Raw genomic sequence first — 19,628 nt, 5'->3', positions numbered from 1 at the left:
GGCAGTACATACCAAACCTCGCCTGTATGTCACGTGAGCATTGCGTCAGAGCACTTCCGTTATTTGTATGTTTTTAAAAACGTGCCTAAAAATAATTAGTAGACTATGTTCGCACAATTGGTCCCGAAAATTTTGATTAGACGATTTTTTCCTTTATTTATATTCGAAATGTATCATCGTTCACTTCATTAGTATGCCCCCCTCCCCTTGCTTTTGCATTTCTTGCTACTGATTGGCTGAGAGGAATCATGTGACCTCAAAGCGGTTACTTTTGTTGTGACGTGTTTTGTTATTTTTAACAGTAACAATATTTGTGGAATGTTTCAGAAATGGTTATTTAAGATTTCACGTGATGTTATATGTTCCAAAGTAAATGTAAAAAATTGTTTTTCAATCAAATAATCTTAAGAGTGCAGTATTAGCAAATGCAGTGTTATTTTATTTACATATAATTTTTTTTCTTTAGATAAATTGTTATAGTTAACTAAAAGTCTCATTGTCCTGTAAAGGATGTTTAAGTGACACACATTTTTTTTGTTTTTAGATGTTTTATTGATAAAGTAATACATTTATTACACTGATTAAAAATATATCATATATAAAGAGACTTTAAAATTAAATTTTATTAAATAATGGGTTTTTTCCCGCTTTGTTTTTAACCACTTATTTATTTATTTTTCAGTTAAATACATATGGATTACATTTGATCCACAGTCATGTGTTTTATCTATCTATAATTAAAACCATAAATACTTCTCAAAACAATACAAATGACACCAGCCATTTTAGACAGTTTTATTGACAAACATACAGTGGCTATAAAAGACGACGAGCTGAGCATTCCTCGTCCAGAAGAAACGAGAAGCTCAGTGTCTGAGCGGGACAGCTGCAACACTTGTGTTGGAGACCGGATGACCGGATGTTATGAAATGACGCTAAAAATAATAAAGAGGGAAGCAGCAGGTATTAAGTACGGGTCATTGGTTTCAAGCTCTCCAAGAGAGAAGAGGATGCGGAAGAGGCTGATCCACTCGTTTTACTTGCTGGTATGGAATTTCACTTCATGTCACATCTCACACACACACACACACACACACACACACACACACACATGTTGAGGTCCGTGTGTAGTAGCCCACACACACACACACACACACTGAATTAAGGCACTGGATGAAACGGCTTAAAGGGAAGAGTTCAAAGCCAACATAAAAGTGGATAAAGACGTACAACACACTTAAATGCTCGAGAACTGCATGTCAAACTCATACTTGCAATAACTTATGTTCATGCAAACGTGTAAGAACAAAGGAGGAGAAGGTAAGGCATTAAAATGGTCGCGCTACCGACGTAAAGGAGAGTAGTATTATAGTCTTGTAGTGTATATTGTATATTATTCCAGTTGTAGTACAGTGAACCCCTACTCTATAGCGGTTCATTTATTGCACAAATGCTATATTGTTGTAATGCGTATTTAAATGATGAAAAATAGCGCTCCACGTGCTGTATAAAAAGAGACTAATTACATAATTAAATAGATTGAACATTTTTTGTCACGTTGCATCAATTGAACGCTGCCCCTGGTCTGCCCACCTTGGCCACATGGAGGCAGTATAAGACAGACAGCCTGGATGCAACAGCCAATCAGATTGCAGCAGGGCGTGCCCTCGTACAACTCCAGTGAGATTCATAATTGTGCCGTTTTAATGACTTGAAAGCATGTGGGAGGGGTAAAACTTTTTTTTACAATCTCCATATCGCAGATTTGTACATATTTGCAGATGGGTCAGCAATGAATGCCTTGTGATAAACGGGGGTTCACTGTATTATTATTCCAGTTGATGTATTGTGCTTGTGTGGTCATAAATACGCTGGTCATGCTTACAAACACACTGCGGATGCGCAGTATGTTTAGGTTATGTGGGGTTCTTATAGATATTTGAGTAAAATTATATGAGGGTCGGTTGTCGGATCATTAGAGTGTGGTGGGCTGTCCTCGGCCTGGAAACAAAAACAAAAATAACAGTCAGATCCAATTGCGGCTGCACCATTATTAACTATGAAAACAATGATTTACGCCGACGAGAACTGAACTTTATTTGGGGTTAATCAGAGGCTCGCAAGTTAAAATAAGAAAAATTGTATCTCAAAACACTCGTCAGTTGTCACTCATATCTCAGGTCACAAATGTACTTTGTTTTCACAACTGGCGGTGGTCCAAACGTTGTGTGGCTCACTCTCGCCATCTAGTGTCCGAATGGTATGCATCGTCACCTCTCGATGCGACGTAGCAGTGGTGGCAGCTCAGCAGTCCATTACGGATCCTCACGTCCGTCCCGGTGGTGGCGTCGCCCAGCTGCCCCTCGCACAGGCCGCACTGAACACATATTTCAAAAGTAACAGGAATTAACTATATATATATATATATATATATATATATATATATACACACATTATTTTTCGTACCTTGAAACACTGCATGTGGAAGAACAATCCGAGCGTTTCAATGATCATGGCTGCTCCTTTTCCCAGCGGCTGAGAACAACCGCCGCATTGCCTCTTCCCACTAGCGCACCTGCGTAATTAGCAAAAACTCTTTCTCAACTCAGCTTTCTACATGATGAAACTGTTTAAATGCAATTGTAATACAGAAATGTCATAAAATAAAATCGAACAACTTGTAAAGTCCATTATAAACGTATGATGTTTTGTACATGTGTCTGTTTTCTTACCTGCTGGGCGACGGAGGCAAGGGTGAGGACGGCTGCTGTGTTCCGGCGATGCCATCGTGGGAATCGCACCTGTCGTCACAAATCAAATCTGAGCCACTGACTAGAGTGTGCTAATTCTATTTCTGTCATTTTTGCAAGAAAGTGAGTCGTTTTTTGTCCTTAAGTTTTACGGCTACCGCCCAACGACTGGCACAGGAATTTTGGTTAGCGGTCTAAATCCGCAGTCAATCAATTACCTGAAGAAAGGCCATTGCTAGCTTAATGCTAACGCTAGTTAGCCTCTATGCTAACGACTGGCACAAGAATTTTGGTTAGCGGTCTAAATCCGCAGTCAATCAATTACCTGAAGAAAGGCCATTGCTAGCTTAATGCTAACGCTTAGCCTCTATGCTGCAGCGCTTTAACCCTTTAAACAAAAGATTGAACGTAAATGGCTCAACAACATGTTGATAGACAATATAACAACATTCACAGTCTTATAATCTTGATCTTCCGCGTGGAATTACTAATATTAGAGCAGTATGACCATTTTTTTAAATTCTTCATCAGTTGTATTTAATTATGCAATTAAGGCATACTTTTATGAGGTACATTATGGAGTGCTATTTTTTTTTAATTATTAAAATATACATGTCAACAATTTTTTCTTCTTTTTTTTTAGAGCGGATTAACGGCATTTCAATTCATTTCAATGGCAAAAGAAGATTTGAGATACATGTGTTTTGAGTTATGAGCACGGAATGAATTAAACTAGCTTCTAAAGGCACCACTCTATGTCAAAATTGGAACTAAGGCTTGCTTTTGATCAGCATTCCTTCATATGAAACAAATGCCTTTTCTCTATTCAGGACTGCATTTGACTTCAAAATGACTTCAGATCAAAGATACCTTTTAACGCCGTGTGGTGGGTTGGGCTGAGTGTTCCGGTCCAGAGAGGCTGTCTTCCACATGGCGGACTTCTTGGCTGGCTCAGTATCGTAGACGGCGTCTGAAAGAAAGCGCCACAAATGACTTGTTTTGCTTCTTCTTCTTTTTTTTTTGACATTCTTGATTTTTTTATTTATTAAGTTTTAAGGTTTTTACACTTTACTTTTACAAGTGACCCAAAAAAGTGGCAGGCTAGTGGTTAGTTTGGAGATTGCAGGTTTGAATCCCAGGGTTGTATGTTGCTTAGGAAAGTTTCCTGTGAGCATTTCGGCTTCCTCCCAAAAACGTATTATTATGATTATTTTATTTTATTGTATTTTTTTATGTGGAGCAGATATGTCCGAAAATCCAGTGCTGTAAATGTCTCACCCTGCAAAAAGTGCAGCTTGGACGCATGCTGCTCTTCACTTCCTCTCGTGTCTTTGTGGCCGTTTTGCTGCACAAACTGGCTGTCATTTTTTTTTTCTCCAGGAGGGAGCGACGTGGTCCTCACGCAGGCGTTGAGGGGCGCTACAGTTTCCTCCAAGATCTTCCTCTCCTGGAGGAGCGAATGAAGGCAAAATAGTAAGTATGGAAGCTGTTTGAGCATTTTTGAGCATATTCAATATTCCACTAGTGCACTGAGTATAGTCTTAGCCCACACTACTTAGACCAGGGGAGTCAAACTCATTTTAATTCGGGGGCCATTTTCAAAATTCAGATTTGATCTCAATAACGACAGGTCAAAATATGTCCTTTTTGGGGGGGGGTTACTTGCACATTCTTAAAATATTCCCATTTATCATGATATTATTGCAGAATAATTTCTTAACAAAAGTGAGCGCAGAATTTTTGCATCAAATGCTCAGCAATAGCCAAATTTCAAAATGACATTTAAGTCAGTGCGCCCTCCAATGGACAAAATTAGGAACAACAGATAATTTTAGTGAAAAACTGGTGTTCGATCCTCATGGGCCATATTGGACTCCCTGAGGGACCGGTTCTGGCCCACGGGCCGTGTGCTTGACACCCCTGACTTGGCACTAGTAGAACCGCAATTTATTTTTGCTTTTTTTCCACTACTGCATGACATTTCTGTGCACTAGCATGATGACTGTCTTACTAGTGACGCCCCCCCCCCCCCCCCCCACTACTGTATTACAATTATGTGCACAACAACTACATGTTACTAGTGAGGCAAAACTGTACACTAGTTGACATCTAGTACCACTAGTGAAATGTGAGATGTAAACAAGGACAGAAATGACAACAAACAGTAGTGGAAGGCATCGGTGGGGAAAAACATCACTCGTAAGACAGTTAATTAGACTATTAGTCCGTTGAAGTGTCTTATTAGATAGGACAAAGAGAACACAGTACGAGTGCACTAGTAGACTATGGAATAAATGTTCAAACTGCTTGCCATAAAGAGGACACGAGAGTAGGAAGGCGGACGTACCTCTTCGTTGTGCTTACGTTCTTCCTCCTGTACCTCCAGTTGCGCTTTCTCCCACTCCTTCTTCAGCTTCTCCTGTTCCTTCTGGTACTGCTCCTTTAAGAAGCACAACCTCAAAGTCACCATAAGAGAAGAACCAAAAACAGAGATGCATGGAAATAAGTTACAACATGCTAGAAAAGTACGTTCAGTTCAGTAGTGGGCTGTTAGTTAGTCATGGAAAGTATTTGTGTAAATTTCCCATTCATAAAGTTTCGTTAGGCGCACCTAACTCATTCACTGCCATCAATTCATTAAAAAAAAAATGTTAAAAATTAGTGGGCAAGAGTTTTTTATTTTATTTTAATTAATCGCATGACTACACTAGTTAACTCACGATTAATCACAAATTTTATATCTGTTCTAAATGTACAATAAAAAAATTCTAGGTTTTCATATTCTTGTTGACAAAAGTGGCATTTTTTTTAAACTAATAGAAATATTATTAATTTTTTACGTTTATAGCCGTCAACGGCAGGAAATGAATTTTTTTTTTAAAGGAAAGAAAATATTAAAAATATGGGGGGCGTCAGGCGATTAAAGTTTTTAATCGTAATTAATCTCATGACTTCACTAGTTAACTCGCGATTAAGCACAAATTTCACATCTGTTCTAAATGTACAATAACAACATTCTAGGTTTTCATACTCTTGCTAACAAAAGTGGAAAAAAATGTAAAACTAATAGAAATAGTTAAAATAAATTTTGGACGTTTATAGCCGTCAACGGCAGTGAATGAATTAAAAAAAAAGGAGAGAAAATATTATAAAAAATTTGGGGCGTCAGGCGATTAAAGTTTTTAATCGTAATTAATCTCATAACTTCACTAGTTAAACTAATAGAAATAGTTCAAATTTTATAGCCGTCATTGGCAATAAATGAATTAAAGCACCTAATGAAGTGTCCCATGAGTGTAAACGCAATCTTGTATGTGGTAAACAATACGCTTGTAGCCATGGCAACACACAACCCACACACACAAGCATTACCACCGGTGTACCTGTAGGAGGCGCTCCTGCTCCTGTTGCCACCTTTCCACCCGCTTACGCTCCTCATTGGGGTCCCAGACCCAATGATTAACACGCTTAGCCAAGTTCAACATGGGGGTCTCAATCTACCCCCATTCCACAATCACACACACACAAAAGACACACAGACACGCATGTCGAGACAGCAAAAGGACAGAAAAAGAGGAAAGGTCAGAGGACAAGTGGAGACGAGGGGTAAACACGAGGTCCGATTGAAGAATGAAGGAGAGGCGGAGCTAAGAACAACAAGTTGATGAGGGTACTCACGCTCATACTGCTCTCCTCTTGGATTTCTGTGGAGGAAAAACACACGTGACCTTTCATTCTGAGTATGATTAACTCATTCACTGCCATTGACGGCTATAGACGTCAAAAATTCATTTGAATTATTTCTATTAGTTTAACATTTTTCCGACTTTTGTTAACGAGAGTATGAAAACCTAGTGTTTTTTTATATTGTATTAGAACAGATATAAAATGTGTGATTAATCGTGAGTTAACTAGTGAAGTCATGTGATTAATTACGATTAAAAATAGTACACGCCCCTAATTTTTAATAATCTTTTCTTAAAAAAAAAAAAAAGATTATTACAAAAAAGAAAGAAAAAAAAGATTATTAAAAAATTAGGGGCTTCAGGCGATTAAAATTTATAATCGTAATTATTCGCCATGACAACTAGTTAACTCACGATTAATCACAAATTTTACATCTGTTCTGAATGTACAAAAAAAATCTAGGTTTTCATACTCTTGTTAACAAAAATTGAAAAAACTAAACTAATGGAAATAGTTCAAATGAATTGTTGACGTCTATAGCTGTTAATGGCAGTGAATGAGTTAATCAGTAGAATTAATCAGATGATATGAGCTTTTTTTAAATGGTCAGATTTTTGTTGTTGTTGTCTTATTTACACATTACAACAAAATAATGATGGTCACGCCCCCTGCCCCTCTAAAAGTAGTCATTTTAGTCATAAAATATTTTTTAATGAATTGGCCGAATCGGCTTCCATATTGGTCAGGTCCGATGGAGCCATACCTGAGACACTGGGACAACATTCTTGTATGCTGGTTATTGAAGTCGATGATAATGGCGACTGACAAAGCTTTTCCTCTGGCGATTTCTCAACGCTCGCACTTTCATTCACCTGAAAATCCAATGTTTAATACAGTGTATGTCAATGGACAGACAGGTGTTTACATTATATACAGTATGTGGGCGTGTGCGTGGACATACATTGAAATTAATAGAAATAGATTATATATCTATTACAGGGAGTCCTCAAGTTACGGCGGCGTTCCGTTCCTACGCTGGTGATGTAACCCCAATTTCGACTTAAGTCAGATTTTCCCGTTAAAGTCGATATTGACATCAAAATACATATTTGTGCGACCTAGAAGGGCCGGAACCAATATTTCGTCTTTCCGCATGGACATTCATCAAATTTTTTGGACCTTAAAGCAATAAAGACATTAATTAACTCATTCACTGCCATTGACGGCTATAGACTTCAAAAATTCATTTGAACTATTTCTGTTAGTTTAACTTTTTTTCCCCCACTTTTGTTAACAAGAGTATGAAAACCTAGAAAAAATGTATTGTACATTAGTAGAACAGATATAACATTTGTGATTAGTCGTGAGTTAACTATTGAACTCATGCGATTAATTACAATAAAAAAAATTAAAAAATCCCTAATTTTTAACAATCTTTTCTTTTTTTCTTAAAAAAAAAAGATTATTAAAAAAAAAAGGCTAGGTTTTCATACTCTTGTTAACAAAAGTGGAAAAAAATGTTAAACTAATATAAATTGTTAAAATGAATTTTTGATGTCAATGGCAGTGAATGAGTTAACTCATTCACTGCCATTGACGGCTATAGACGTCAGAAATTCATTTGAACTATTTCTATTAGTTTAACATTTTTTCCCACTTTTGTTAAGAAGAGTATGAAAACCTAGACATTTTTTATTGTACATTTAGAACAGATATACAATTTGTGATTAATCAAGAGTTAACTAGTGAAGTCATGCGATTAATTACGATTAAAAAAATGTATTGCCTTAAAAAAAAAAGAAGATTATTAAAAATTAGGTGCGTCATTTTTTCGTAATTAATCGCATGATTTCACTGGTTAATTCACAATAAATCACAAATTTTATATATCTGTTCTAAATGTACAATATTTTTTTTCTAGGTTTTCCTACTCTTGTTAACAAAAGTGGGGAAAAAATGCTAAACTAACTGAAATTGAAATGAATTTTATAGCCGTCAATGGCAGTGAATGAGTTTTAATAATATATATATATTTTTTTAAATCAAAATAGATTGACTAGTGCCTTCAAAAAAGTGTTGTAACCTGGCAGTGGCTGTCGATGTCCAGGCCGTGTGGCTCCACCAGCGTCTGAGTGAGTTCAGTGACGATGGTGGTTTTGGTGACGCAGTTCCTCCCGCTGAACAGCGAGCTGATGGTGGAGGACGGCGAAGACGAGAAGGATGACGAGGAGGAGGAGGAGGAGGTGGAGGAGGAGGACTTCGCCGCCTGGGGAGGTGGCGACCTGTCTCGCGTCTCCGGCATAGAGGAGGCCTCATTCTCAACCTGCGTGACCAGGACGCTCTTCTCTGCCGGCGAATGTAGCGGCGAAGTGCCCGTGTCGCCATTCACACGCACGAGGCCGTCCATCTTAATGTTACACGCACAAACAGTGGTGTGTGTTTTTTTTTTGTTTTGTTTTTTAATGGAGACCCAAAAGACATTTCCTTACCTTGACTCCATGCGTGCTGCGTGGCTGGCGATAGGGCTTGGCCGCCAGCAGGGGGACGGGTCTGGAGGGCTGAGGCGGAGGCGACGTCAGCGCGAGGGCCGGCTTTGCAGAGTGAGGCGGATGAGGTTTAGGTTTTGGAGGTAATGGCGGTCGGGGTTGTGCATCCGCTTTGGCCGCTGGTTCTGCTTTGTGAGGAGATGTTTGGCTCGGAGGTTTGTGGGTTTCTCGGGAATGAGGAGGTGTGCTTTCTGAGGTCGGTGGCCCTCTGGAGGGGGCAAGTGGCATGACTTGATCGCCGGGAAACCTGTACAGAGGTTGCAGAAGGCATGCAGTTGTAAAATGTTGTCTATCCTTGCGTCCGTGAGGTTCAGTTGAGGGTTTAATTGGGGTTCAGTTGAGGCCAGTTGTGGCTCATTTAATCTTTTGTGTTTTTTTGACCTGCTCCATCAGTAAAGTGCTCTGATTGTTGTGATTTGGCGCCATCTAAACAAAAACGGAATTGAAATTGAATTGAAATACATCAGCGCTGTAAGATGGAAACGTTATATGTCCAAATATGGTCAATTTCCTGTTTTTCACAAATTGATAATATTGGTCTGTCCCTACGTCATCTTTCATTTTTTATTTAAAGTAGTGACAATATCTTGCGAAAAATCAATTAACTCTCTTGAAATGTCCGAGAAGTGTTGAAAACTCCGCCCTTTTTGCTCACTCTGCGGGAGCCGCGCGCATTATCTGGCCTCAAGATTGGAAGTCTGGCTGACAATAACCAGTGGAGTTATGAAGTCTTTTGTTAAAAATGTATCACTGTGAGGCTTTTGTGCTTACTTTAAAAGTAAATTTGTGTAAATAATATAGTAATTTACGCTGCTTACTCGCTTCATCATTTTGTCTATTGCATCGCTCATGGCTCTAAGATCTTGGAAAAAGAGTTTTGCAAGATAGATGATGTAGCCACAGTGGGTTGCTTTTATTAAGTATTAAAGCCTTTTTGGCCGGACATGACATGTAAAAAAAACAACTATTTAAGCAATTGAATAGGATTTTGTGATGCTTAGGTTGCAATATAATGTATAATACCACATTTCGGTGTTTGGCAACTCAATCCATGGTGAGCTGTGTAAAGATACGCATGCAAGCAAGAAATTGATAACAATAGAGACCTCTGTGTCAAAGTTGGCTTGAGTTTAGAAGCTAGGCGGCAGTGACGACTGTGGGCCTGTGAAGGAAGCCCTTTAAAACTATTTTGTGATTAAGAGCTATACAAATAAAGTTGACTTGATTTGAATGTGCAAATACTGAAGGCTGGCAATTTGAGCACCCAAGAAAGACTGTATTTATTATTTTATTTATGACTTAATGAAGCTATTTAGTAGGGGTGGGAATCTTTGAATATCTCGCGACACGATTCGATTCCGATTTTCGATTAAGAACGATTTTTGATTCAAAATGAAGTGATTGACGATGATTTTTGCTTCAACTTATAGATGTTCAAGGAATCGTAATGATCTACTCCAGTCTGACTCGCTAAGGCTTTTTCCTTCTACTCTCTAATGTGGCTACAACTTAACAGTGTATCAGACCGCGTGGAACCACACTGCCCCTAAATGGCCAAATCGGGTACCACATGAACAGCACTCCCAATAAAGGCACACACAAACAAAGGGAAGACAGTATAAAATAATTTCAATAAAATCGATTTTGGGACATTTAAAACCGATTCTGAATCGCACTAAATAAGAATCGCGAATTCTTATGAGAATCGCTTTTTTTGGCACAACACTACTATTTAGTAAAAAAACGTACACTTACTTTTCCACCTCCTTGTGCAAGTTTTCACACGCCTTCTGCCGTGTTGATTCTGGCTCAGCGTCTTCACAAAGCGTTTTGTGCTCGCGCTGGGCCTGGTTTGGGGCCGCGTCGGGGTTTGCGGTGGAGCGAGGCAGCTTTAAGAAGTCCAGCGTGGCGTCGCTGATGGTGAAACGGAGAGCGTAGCGTTGCAGAACCACGGCCGCCTCCTCTGGCGTGGCCGCACTGCGGTACGCCTCGCACAGCTCCGCCTCTCGTCGCTCCCTGAGAAAACACGGATTGATATTTTCAAGCAGCCACTAAAAGCATTCAGTTTCAATCTGGCTTGTGTAACAACCACTGAGAATCTCACCACACCGCAAAAAATAAAATCTTAAGTAAGATATAATTTCTTAAATTTATTGTGCTTATTTTAAGATACTTAATTATCTTATTTGATCAAGCAGTCTTGGCATTGAGTGTTAACAGCCAGTTAAGTACTGTGAGGATTAAAACAAGCATTTCAAACATTTTAAAATGACAATTAACCAACATCAAAGGAACTGGGATTTCAAGAGTTTGCTTATTTTAAAATTTTGCATAATCTAGTAATAAGATAAATGGAAAAAAATACAAGTATGAAAACAGACGAATGCAATATGGTTCATTTAATTATATTTACTGAGCTCATTTGTCCTTCTTTCAATACCAGCTCAGTGGTGTAGTGGTAGAGTGTCTACCCATAGACTTGAAGGTTGTGGGTTCAATTCCTGGCTAGGTCATGACAAAAAATGGGACCCTTGACATTCAGGCTAACTTATATATAAAAAAAATACTCATGTATTTTAAGTAAATAGTTGTATTTAGTACAGCTTGAAAAAAGTCGACATTACTTGTCTGAAAATACTACTTTCAAGAATAGTATAGGGCCTAGTATTATTTTCTTATTTTTCTAAATCTTACAGGTAAATTTAAGTAAAATTTTCTTGTTTTGTTGGCAGATAATTTTGCTTATTTGAAGTAATAATTTTCTTCTTTTTTTTTTTTACTATCTTTTTTTGTTAAATTTTCTACAGTCCTTTTTGCAGTGCAATTCCAAAATGAATGACGTTTTCTATCTGTAAACAAACAAAGGGCATTGAATGCATCTGTGGGAACGAGACATTCTCATGGAGGAGAAAACTTGATAGTTGTAAAAACAAGATTTCTAGTTGTTTATCTAATGACTTCTTTATTTGTATCCAAGAGGAGACGGACGGTGGAGTACAACACGAAGCAGCCTAAAAAGGGGTCTGAACTTCCTCTCCCATGTGACACTTACTTTTCCTCCACAATTTCCTTGTAGGTCTTGATGCTCTTCCTCTTGTCGCCTCCTTCGCCAGTCATCTTTTCCATCCTCTTCCTTTCCTCTTCCTTCTTGATCAGCTCTTGCGAGGCGCAGCGCCGGCGGTTCTTCCAACGGGCCAAGTCCTGTACCATGAATGCATTTGTCCCCCCCCCAAAAAAAAAAATCTAATTAATGCATCAAAACAGTCAATATCGTCAGTTTTGTGTGCAGTTCTCTACAGAGGTATTTTGGTTGATATATCATTCTGGAATTTTTTAGGACGGGTTATGAAAGACAAATGTCGTTAGTGTTTTTAACTGTAAAAATGTCCACATATTTGCTTTTGTTTATAAAATGTGTCTGCAGGGTCACTTTTAAATAGCATTCATCAAAATCTGGTCCCGACAGCATTTGGCTGATAGTTTTGCAAAGATTTCTGTAGTTATAAAAAAAAAAACTGTGAAAATTGAGTATATTTTAGTAGTGAGTAAAAAAAAAAAACTTTTATTTGTACTTATATGAAAAAAAAAGCTGTAATATCTAATCGAGAAAATCCAAATCCAACACAGAAATCCTTTTAATGCAAACGATGTTCTCAAATTTTTTGTTAAATCCATTTATTTGAAAAAGATAATTAAAATTATATTAATGTATTACGCTCCCCTACTTCTTCAAAATTGATCAAGATGCCTTGAAGATATTTTCTAAAGATATTGGCAGGACATTAAAAAAATATATCATTTTTAGCAATTTTATAAAAGTTTAATTTACAAATAAATCTCTGACTAGGTGAAATTTCACAATAAAAAAAATTAAACCCTATCACTTGAATAAAAATAAAAATGAATAAAAATGAATATAAGTGGAAGATTAGATGGATTTTTTCCAAAAATGTTTTTGTCAAATCCTTTTTCTCTCCCAGAAAAATGCTGTAATATAATCAGTTTAATCAAAATATTCTCCAAATTTCCTAAGATTTTGTTGGTTTTGAAAAGATCTTAACAACACTATAAAGAAATTATTTTGGTTATAAAAATGTCCAAATTTTTTTTTGCCAAAGCCTATCATTTGAATAAAAATATATAGAAATTGTTTAATCAAAATTCAATAGGGGTGACTTTTGGCAGAATATATAGAAAAATAACCACAAAATAATGCAATGGGGGTATTTTTTGTTAGCAAATATTTTGGTCACATTTTATCATTTGAAAAGAAAAATTATATTGACTTCAATACCAATCAAGATATGATCCAGATGGCATTTGGCATTATATATTTTCGTTTGGCCCAAAAATGTCAATAAATATGAACAAAAATGTGTGCGTCAATTCTTACACTTTGCCACTGGTCGTCCTCATCTTCGAAATTGTTGTACTGCTCGTGCATGCGCTCGTAGCGTGACAGGCTGAGCTGCGGCAAGTGTCCCGCCTCGTCCTGGTCAACCATGTCGCTCATGCTCACGCTCCTGAACAGGACAGTCCACTTTTGTCAGAACGCGCAATACTGGCCACCACAATGCACGTGTTAAAAACAAGGAAAGCAATAAATTGATCGAGGAGCAAAGGAAACCACAAACTGCCAACATTGAGTGTATTAATGGAGCCCAGCGAGCAAATCTGAATTAAATATAAAAAAGAAAAAGATGACAGTAAAAAGCTGCATGTTAGCAATGAGCAGAAAAAAAAAAACAGTTTGAAGCATGTTAGCTTTAGCCATAAAACAGTGGAACCTCTAAAGTCATTACTCAGCAAGCATTGTTTTTTATTTATTTATATATATATATATGTTGCATGTACTCCCACTAGTCAGGTATTTCATTCGTACTATAAGAAGAAGAAGTTTTCATACCGCCCTCTACTGCTGACTGAAATTAACACAACTGCCCTCGGGCTCGCGTTGCGAATGTCACGTGACCAAACCCCAAAAAAACATACGACTACCGTAACTACAGTTTGTTGACATGATAGTCAATGTGACTCCAAAAAAAAAGTTCATAAAGGGTCCTATGATGCTGACAGCTTAAAAAATGTTTTCCAAAGTGACGTCAGAGGTTCAACTGTGCAAAAAAGTTTGTTATTAGCATGCAGAGAGTCGTCCACATCCGCGCTGACAAACTTACTCGGCATCCGCCGGCATAAAAGCGACTCTCCGGCTCATCCTGGAAGGACAAAATGAAGTGAACAAAACGGGAACGTGAGGGTCCGAGCAGGCCCAAAAATTTCGGGAATTCAATTCAAACATATTCGATCAATACTTCAATGGAAGGAAAGAAAGACGCATGCATTACAAAATTGGGAAGGCGTCTCACATCATTGGCGGCAGATCGTCATCCCCCACCCAGGAGGCTTTCTTTCTCGCCGGATCCTCCGTCTTACTCGCCTTTCCTAAGTCTGCCTCCCTTCTAGGCGGGAGGGCCACATTTGTCACATCTGCTGTCTTCTCTTTTTGCTCGTCCACTTTCTCCTTCCTGAGCAGGATTTCGAGAGGTTGGCCGCCGCCGCCGCCGCCGCTGATCACCGAGCAAGACAATTTGGATCAAACCCGAGCTCAGGTGTCTCCCGAACGACGGGAATGCAACCACTTCACGCATGCTGGTGTCAAACCACGGTGACGCGACACTCACCGGACACAACATTAGGTACACCTATGACATCTAGTCCAGTACAAGAGATGTATCAAAAATTCTGCCTTTATGCTCATAACTGACTTGCTTGATTAACATTTAACAGTGAAAATGAAATCATAGAATCGAATTAAATGTAATGATGAACTAAACACATCTTTGAGTAGAAAACTGATGATGATAAAAGAGCATTGTGATTGTTATCGTGGTTTGAAATGATCAAGTTTAGTCAACAAATTTGAAATAAAATGAAATTATAGTAAATTAAATGTCTGTATTTTTTCTGTTTCCGTATTTTTCAAGATTATTTTTTTTAAGTCTGTGTATAAAAAAAAAAATCATGAAAATCTTTGTGCAAATAGCGAGGGTCCACTGAAATGAAATCAAATTTATCACAGCTCATGCTAACCTTTGTAAAACATTTTCCAAAATTTTAACATTACAGGATTTCGCACTGATTATTTTCATGTTCTTGATTGAATTTTGTTGGGAATCATCAATTGTCATTTTAAATAAAATTGTGTGTGCAATAAATAACAGTTTGATTGAAAATTGATTATCGAGGGAAAATAAGATGAGCAAAAAAAAAAGATCAATTAGCTTCAAAGTTGTCAAGGCAGACTTTCAAATACAGCTCATTAAGGATCCGAGTCCAAGTCTCGTCAATACTTTGTAGTCGCCAACAGCAAACCCCGAAAGGTACCTTTCGCTCGCCATCTTTTCCACACACTTGGGCGCCTGCTTGCTTCCACAACTTTGTATGGTGTTGTTTTTAAGCGCACCAGGCACTGGTAGAAACTGCCTGAAGGCTGGACTGGATTTTTGGAGCCATCCCGCCCTGCGAGCCATCATGTCGTCCTTCTCCGGGTTCGGAAGAGGCTCCTTTTCATCATCATCATCATCATCATCATCATCATTATTAACATGTCCCCTCTCAATATGAGCGTGTGGGTTACTTTCAATGGGAACTTTCCCTTCTTCCGCTCTGTGACAAAAACTCCAGTGAGATGTTTGAATTCCACACAAGCGAGCTGGTTAGTTGACATGTCCAAATATCCCCACCTGATGTTCTTGTTCCTGTCCACTTCCTTGGTGCCCGGAACAGTAACCTGGACCTTGTACTTTGAGGCAGGCAAAGGTAGGAAGCGGTTGTAAGATGCTGAAGATGCGCTTTGCTTGTGGAAAACTCCAGTTCGCCTTGCCATCATGTCATCTTTTTGAATGTCTGGTATCCTCTCCTCACCTTCCTCCTCCTCCTCCTCCTCCTCCTCCTCCTCCTCCTTCAAACTGCTCTCATATTGAGCCAGACGAGCGTCCAGTTCGGCCAGAGAGCGAGGAGCCTTTGGAGAGCCGGGTGAGAAGCCCTCCTCCGTTCCTCCATCTGTGAGGCTGTGAGGGTATCACATAAAGCTCTAAAAACCGGCCTGTGCTAATGCCGTATAGCCCAAACCGCACATGCGCATGATAAAGGACACGGCTATATGTTAGCATTGTAACTGTTAGCAAGTTAGCAGTTGAGACATTTTAAATAGCAATAGTACCCGACCAGGCGACCACTGAGCAGGATGTAAAATTCGAATACAATTGCCTTGGCACTTTTTTGTGCTTAGGTTACTATCTTGTGCTATGTTAGCATCGCAACTGTTAGCATGTTAGCTAATGATACCAGAAAACAGAGCCAGAGGCAAAAGCTTACTAGAACTGCCGCCTTGGTGCTTTTTTTTGTACTCAGGTTACTATCACCCCATATGTTAGCATTTCACCTGTTAGCATGTTAGCATCCCAACAGTTCTCATTAGTAATAATGCCCGATTCAAGCAGGATGTAAAGTCCTTCTACAACTGCCTCAACGATTTTTTTGGAAAGGGTTCTACTTGTTGTTTTAAATAGTACAGAATTACAGGGAACAACGTGAATTTCTTATTTATCTGCGCTTTTTGTACCTGCTTGCTATATTAGCACTGAAACAGTTACCATGTTAGCAGTCTTAATCTATCTAACTGCTTTTGATACTTGGGTTGGTCTCTTGTAGTGTTAGCATACATACTGTTAGCATGTTTACAGTTGAGCCATTTTCACTGTTTTAAAATAGCACAAAATAAAATCTGTATTTAACTACCGTATTCTTAATCTGGGTAGCTATCCTGCTGTCTTTTAGCAGAGCAAGTGTTAACATATTAGCATATTAGCCATTCTCATTATTATCCTACCCATTATTAGACCAAATAAACAAACCATTGCTTCGCCTGAGCACTTTTTGAACTCAAATTGCTATCTTGCCACATTTATTATTTAATACCACTTTCTCACCATATCAGCTGTAAAAATGAGGTGCATAACATGCTTTTCTCTGATTAAAAGCAAAAACCAAACAGGGAAAATGCATAGTTGCAGCCCCGACAAGCTTAAATACAAAGCCTGCTAACGAGCACTCTGATGAGGCAACTACTGTATCATCGGCCCCAGTCCAAACCAGTGCAAGCGGCCATGTTTGTACCTGCCTTCCCGCTCTGAGAGCAGGGAGCCCAGGCCAATGGTCGGCACGGCGACAGTCGCTTGGGAGAGGAGTCGTCCTAGCAACCCTGACCCGGGCACGCCTATTGGCCGCCCCATCTCGGTCACGCCCCCGAACCGCACCGATTTGCCGGAACCCCGTCCGCCACTGGCGTACGTTTTCTGCCGACAAGCCTGACAAACGGGGACGGGGTCAGGCTCGCTACAGACACACACACGAACAGTACACACAGCGGAGAAGAAATGAGCAACTCCAGATAAATCAGACAGGAAGTAGAGGAGGTTGCTTCTTGCTATGTTAGCATAGCAACTGTTAGCTTTTTAGCCATTCTCATTTCTAGTGGCGCCAAACTAACTAACTATATGGCAGGATGGCAAATACTAATCAAGTCGCTTTAGCAACTGTTAGCATGTTAGGTCTTGAGCCAGGGCAGGATGTAAGATCCTAATCAGTCTGCTTTGGAGATTTTTCGCACCCAGGTGGCTATTTTGCTGTATTAGAGCATAGCAACTAGGGCCGTGCATGAACGGGTAGTAGTCTACTAGTACTAGTGACTTGAATTGAGTAGCGAAATTGCCCTTGAAAACAAATGCCGAATCAGAATTTTCCCATTAGAAGTAGCTATGGGAATGTTTGGCCAGCTATCGTCTCGCTGTTGGCCGGCTAACGACGTGCCAGAAACAAACGAAAGTGAGTTTGCAAACTTGGACACCTGACCTGAGAGATAACCTAGCTTCATGCTAGCTAGCATGAGGCTAGTAGCAACATACTATATGGATTTCAAATAGGACCAAAGAGAAAAAGACATCCTTTGTTTTGTCATTAGGCATGGTTTAGCGCGGGAAGTTATTTTAAACGAAAAAGATGAACCTTTCTGTATGTTGACGCGGCGGTGTAAGCTATCTATATTAAAGATAAAGCACTATATAAGTGCACAACTGCACATTTACCATTTTGATCAAATTGGATTTTTCATTTGTTGGACTATGATGTTTTTGTTTAGTTTTGTTTTTGGGCGCAAAGTACATTGAGTAACCCATTCTATTTTATTCGGTCATCAATACAAATTACAAATGCGTATCGTCGTGCGAGTCCGAGTGCTCGTAGCAACCATTAGCAGGTTAGCATTTTAGCCATTCTCATTTGTAATAGTGAAAAGGGCTACTAATCAGTTTGTAAAATCCTAATCAAGCTATCTTTGTCTTTGTATGTAGGCCACTCAGGCTGCTATCTTATTAAATATATCAGCATGTAATATGCTAGCATTTTAGCAATTCTCAAAATTGCCAAAGTATCAATCCAAAGGGCAGTTTGTAAAATCAATGTGGCTCGTGCCGTGCTATGTTAGTAGGATCCTATTAGGGATAGCAACGATTAGCATGTTAGCATTTCACAAATTCTTGCTCTCAACCGCACCCAGTGCTACAAGATTAAATGTAAAATCATGATTGATCAGCCTTAGCAACTTGAGTGCATAAGCGCTATCTTGCTGTATGTTAGCATAGCAAATGTTAGCATGTCAGCCATTTTCTACAAGTGATGTTCAGGCGCACAAAACCTCCTCTGTGCGATCTAATGACATCAGCGCCGGGAGGACCAAAAACAAAAGCCTCAGCACACAGTCAACAATTGCCTCTTTTTTCCTCTGTGACACAGACACACACGCACACACACACGCACACATACACACTAAGGGCCGGCACATTCCCTGCCCTTTCAGAGCCCGTCAGACGGCAATGAAGTGCACAATAATGAGGAGAATAAATAAAGTGGTGAAAAGGAGCCAAGCGAGGGGGAACTAAAGGAGATTTAAAGTTGCTTTTCAAGGGGAAACAAGCAGCCACTAGGGGGCGTGCTTTTAAAGATTTATGTTTACGGATCCTTAGTCTTCTTCCTGATTTACCGAATGTATTAAAGCGACTGTACAGTGGTACCTCTAAAGTGCACAACTTTGGACTTCAATGTTTGGACTTGCACCTGTTACTACACACTTGCTTTTACCTTGGTTACCTTCTTTACACAAATAAGAATGTTACAATTAAGGCAACACAATTCAACGTTATTTTTTCGATATGATAATATATGCATAAACTAGCTTTTATTTTGGAAGGCAACTTGAAGACACACAATTACCCACGCTCGCAGTCACGCACGCACTGATGATTGTCTGTGTGTGTTTCGGGGGGGGGGGGGGGGGCACCTGGGTTCACTCATCCTGAGCCTCTCCCACTTCTGCACGTCGGCTTGGCTCATAGCAGCCGACGTCAAGCTCACTGGTCCGTCTCGCTGGAGGGGGCGTGGCCTAGTCTGAGCCCGTCTGAGAGCCAAGTCGTCCGTCAGCTTGTCGGGTGTCGCTTTCACCTTTCCCGCATCCTCAGATTCTTCCTCACGCTCCTCCTCGTCTTCTTTTTGGCGGGTAATGATATCGGGCATTTGCTCAGGCTCGCTG

At 39.4% G+C, this 19,628-nt stretch overlaps 1 protein-coding gene across 2 annotated transcripts in view; it reads right to left on the bottom strand.

Moving 5' to 3' along the window:
• Positions 1-781: 781 nt before the first annotated feature.
• LOC147169311 (LIM and calponin homology domains-containing protein 1-like) overlaps positions 782-19,628 on the bottom strand; it is a 31,198-nt gene continuing 12,351 nt past the window's right edge. Inside the window, exons 12-32 of one of the 2 annotated variants that reach the window (XM_086081771.1) lie at positions 19,380-19,625; positions 17,162-17,380; positions 15,727-16,053; positions 15,368-15,649; positions 14,350-14,550; positions 14,161-14,199; positions 13,377-13,506; positions 12,036-12,184; positions 10,739-10,999; positions 8,927-9,230; positions 8,521-8,844; positions 7,201-7,309; positions 6,429-6,454; positions 6,134-6,247; positions 5,098-5,190; positions 4,029-4,197; positions 3,621-3,720; positions 2,733-2,801; positions 2,467-2,575; positions 2,275-2,377; positions 782-2,001 (exon numbers count right to left, since the gene is read on the bottom strand). In XM_086081771.1, the coding sequence (XP_085937897.1) occupies positions 1,976-2,001; positions 2,275-2,377; positions 2,467-2,575; positions 2,733-2,801; positions 3,621-3,720; positions 4,029-4,197; positions 5,098-5,190; positions 6,134-6,247; positions 6,429-6,454; positions 7,201-7,309; positions 8,521-8,844; positions 8,927-9,230; positions 10,739-10,999; positions 12,036-12,184; positions 13,377-13,506; positions 14,161-14,199; positions 14,350-14,550; positions 15,368-15,649; positions 15,727-16,053; positions 17,162-17,380; positions 19,380-19,625 (3,400 nt within the window). In that variant the 3' untranslated portion in view covers positions 782-1,975. The remainder of the gene's footprint in view (positions 2,002-2,274; positions 2,378-2,466; positions 2,576-2,732; positions 2,802-3,620; positions 3,721-4,028; positions 4,198-5,097; positions 5,191-6,133; positions 6,248-6,428; positions 6,455-7,200; positions 7,310-8,520; positions 8,845-8,926; positions 9,231-10,738; positions 11,000-12,035; positions 12,185-13,376; positions 13,507-14,160; positions 14,200-14,349; positions 14,551-15,367; positions 15,650-15,726; positions 16,054-17,161; positions 17,381-19,379; positions 19,626-19,628) is intronic. The other variant, XM_086081770.1, reaches the window with a different exon arrangement.

The sequence above is a fragment of the Leptonotus elevatus genome, chromosome 8, assembly GCF_054856555.1.
Source record: "Leptonotus elevatus isolate MCC_2025b chromosome 8, RoL_Lele_1.0, whole genome shotgun sequence".
NCBI classification, from domain to species: domain Eukaryota; kingdom Metazoa; phylum Chordata; class Actinopteri; order Syngnathiformes; family Syngnathidae; genus Leptonotus; species Leptonotus elevatus.
The sequence above is the reverse complement of the archived record's forward strand: the minus strand, read 5'-3'. Positions and strand labels throughout refer to the sequence as shown.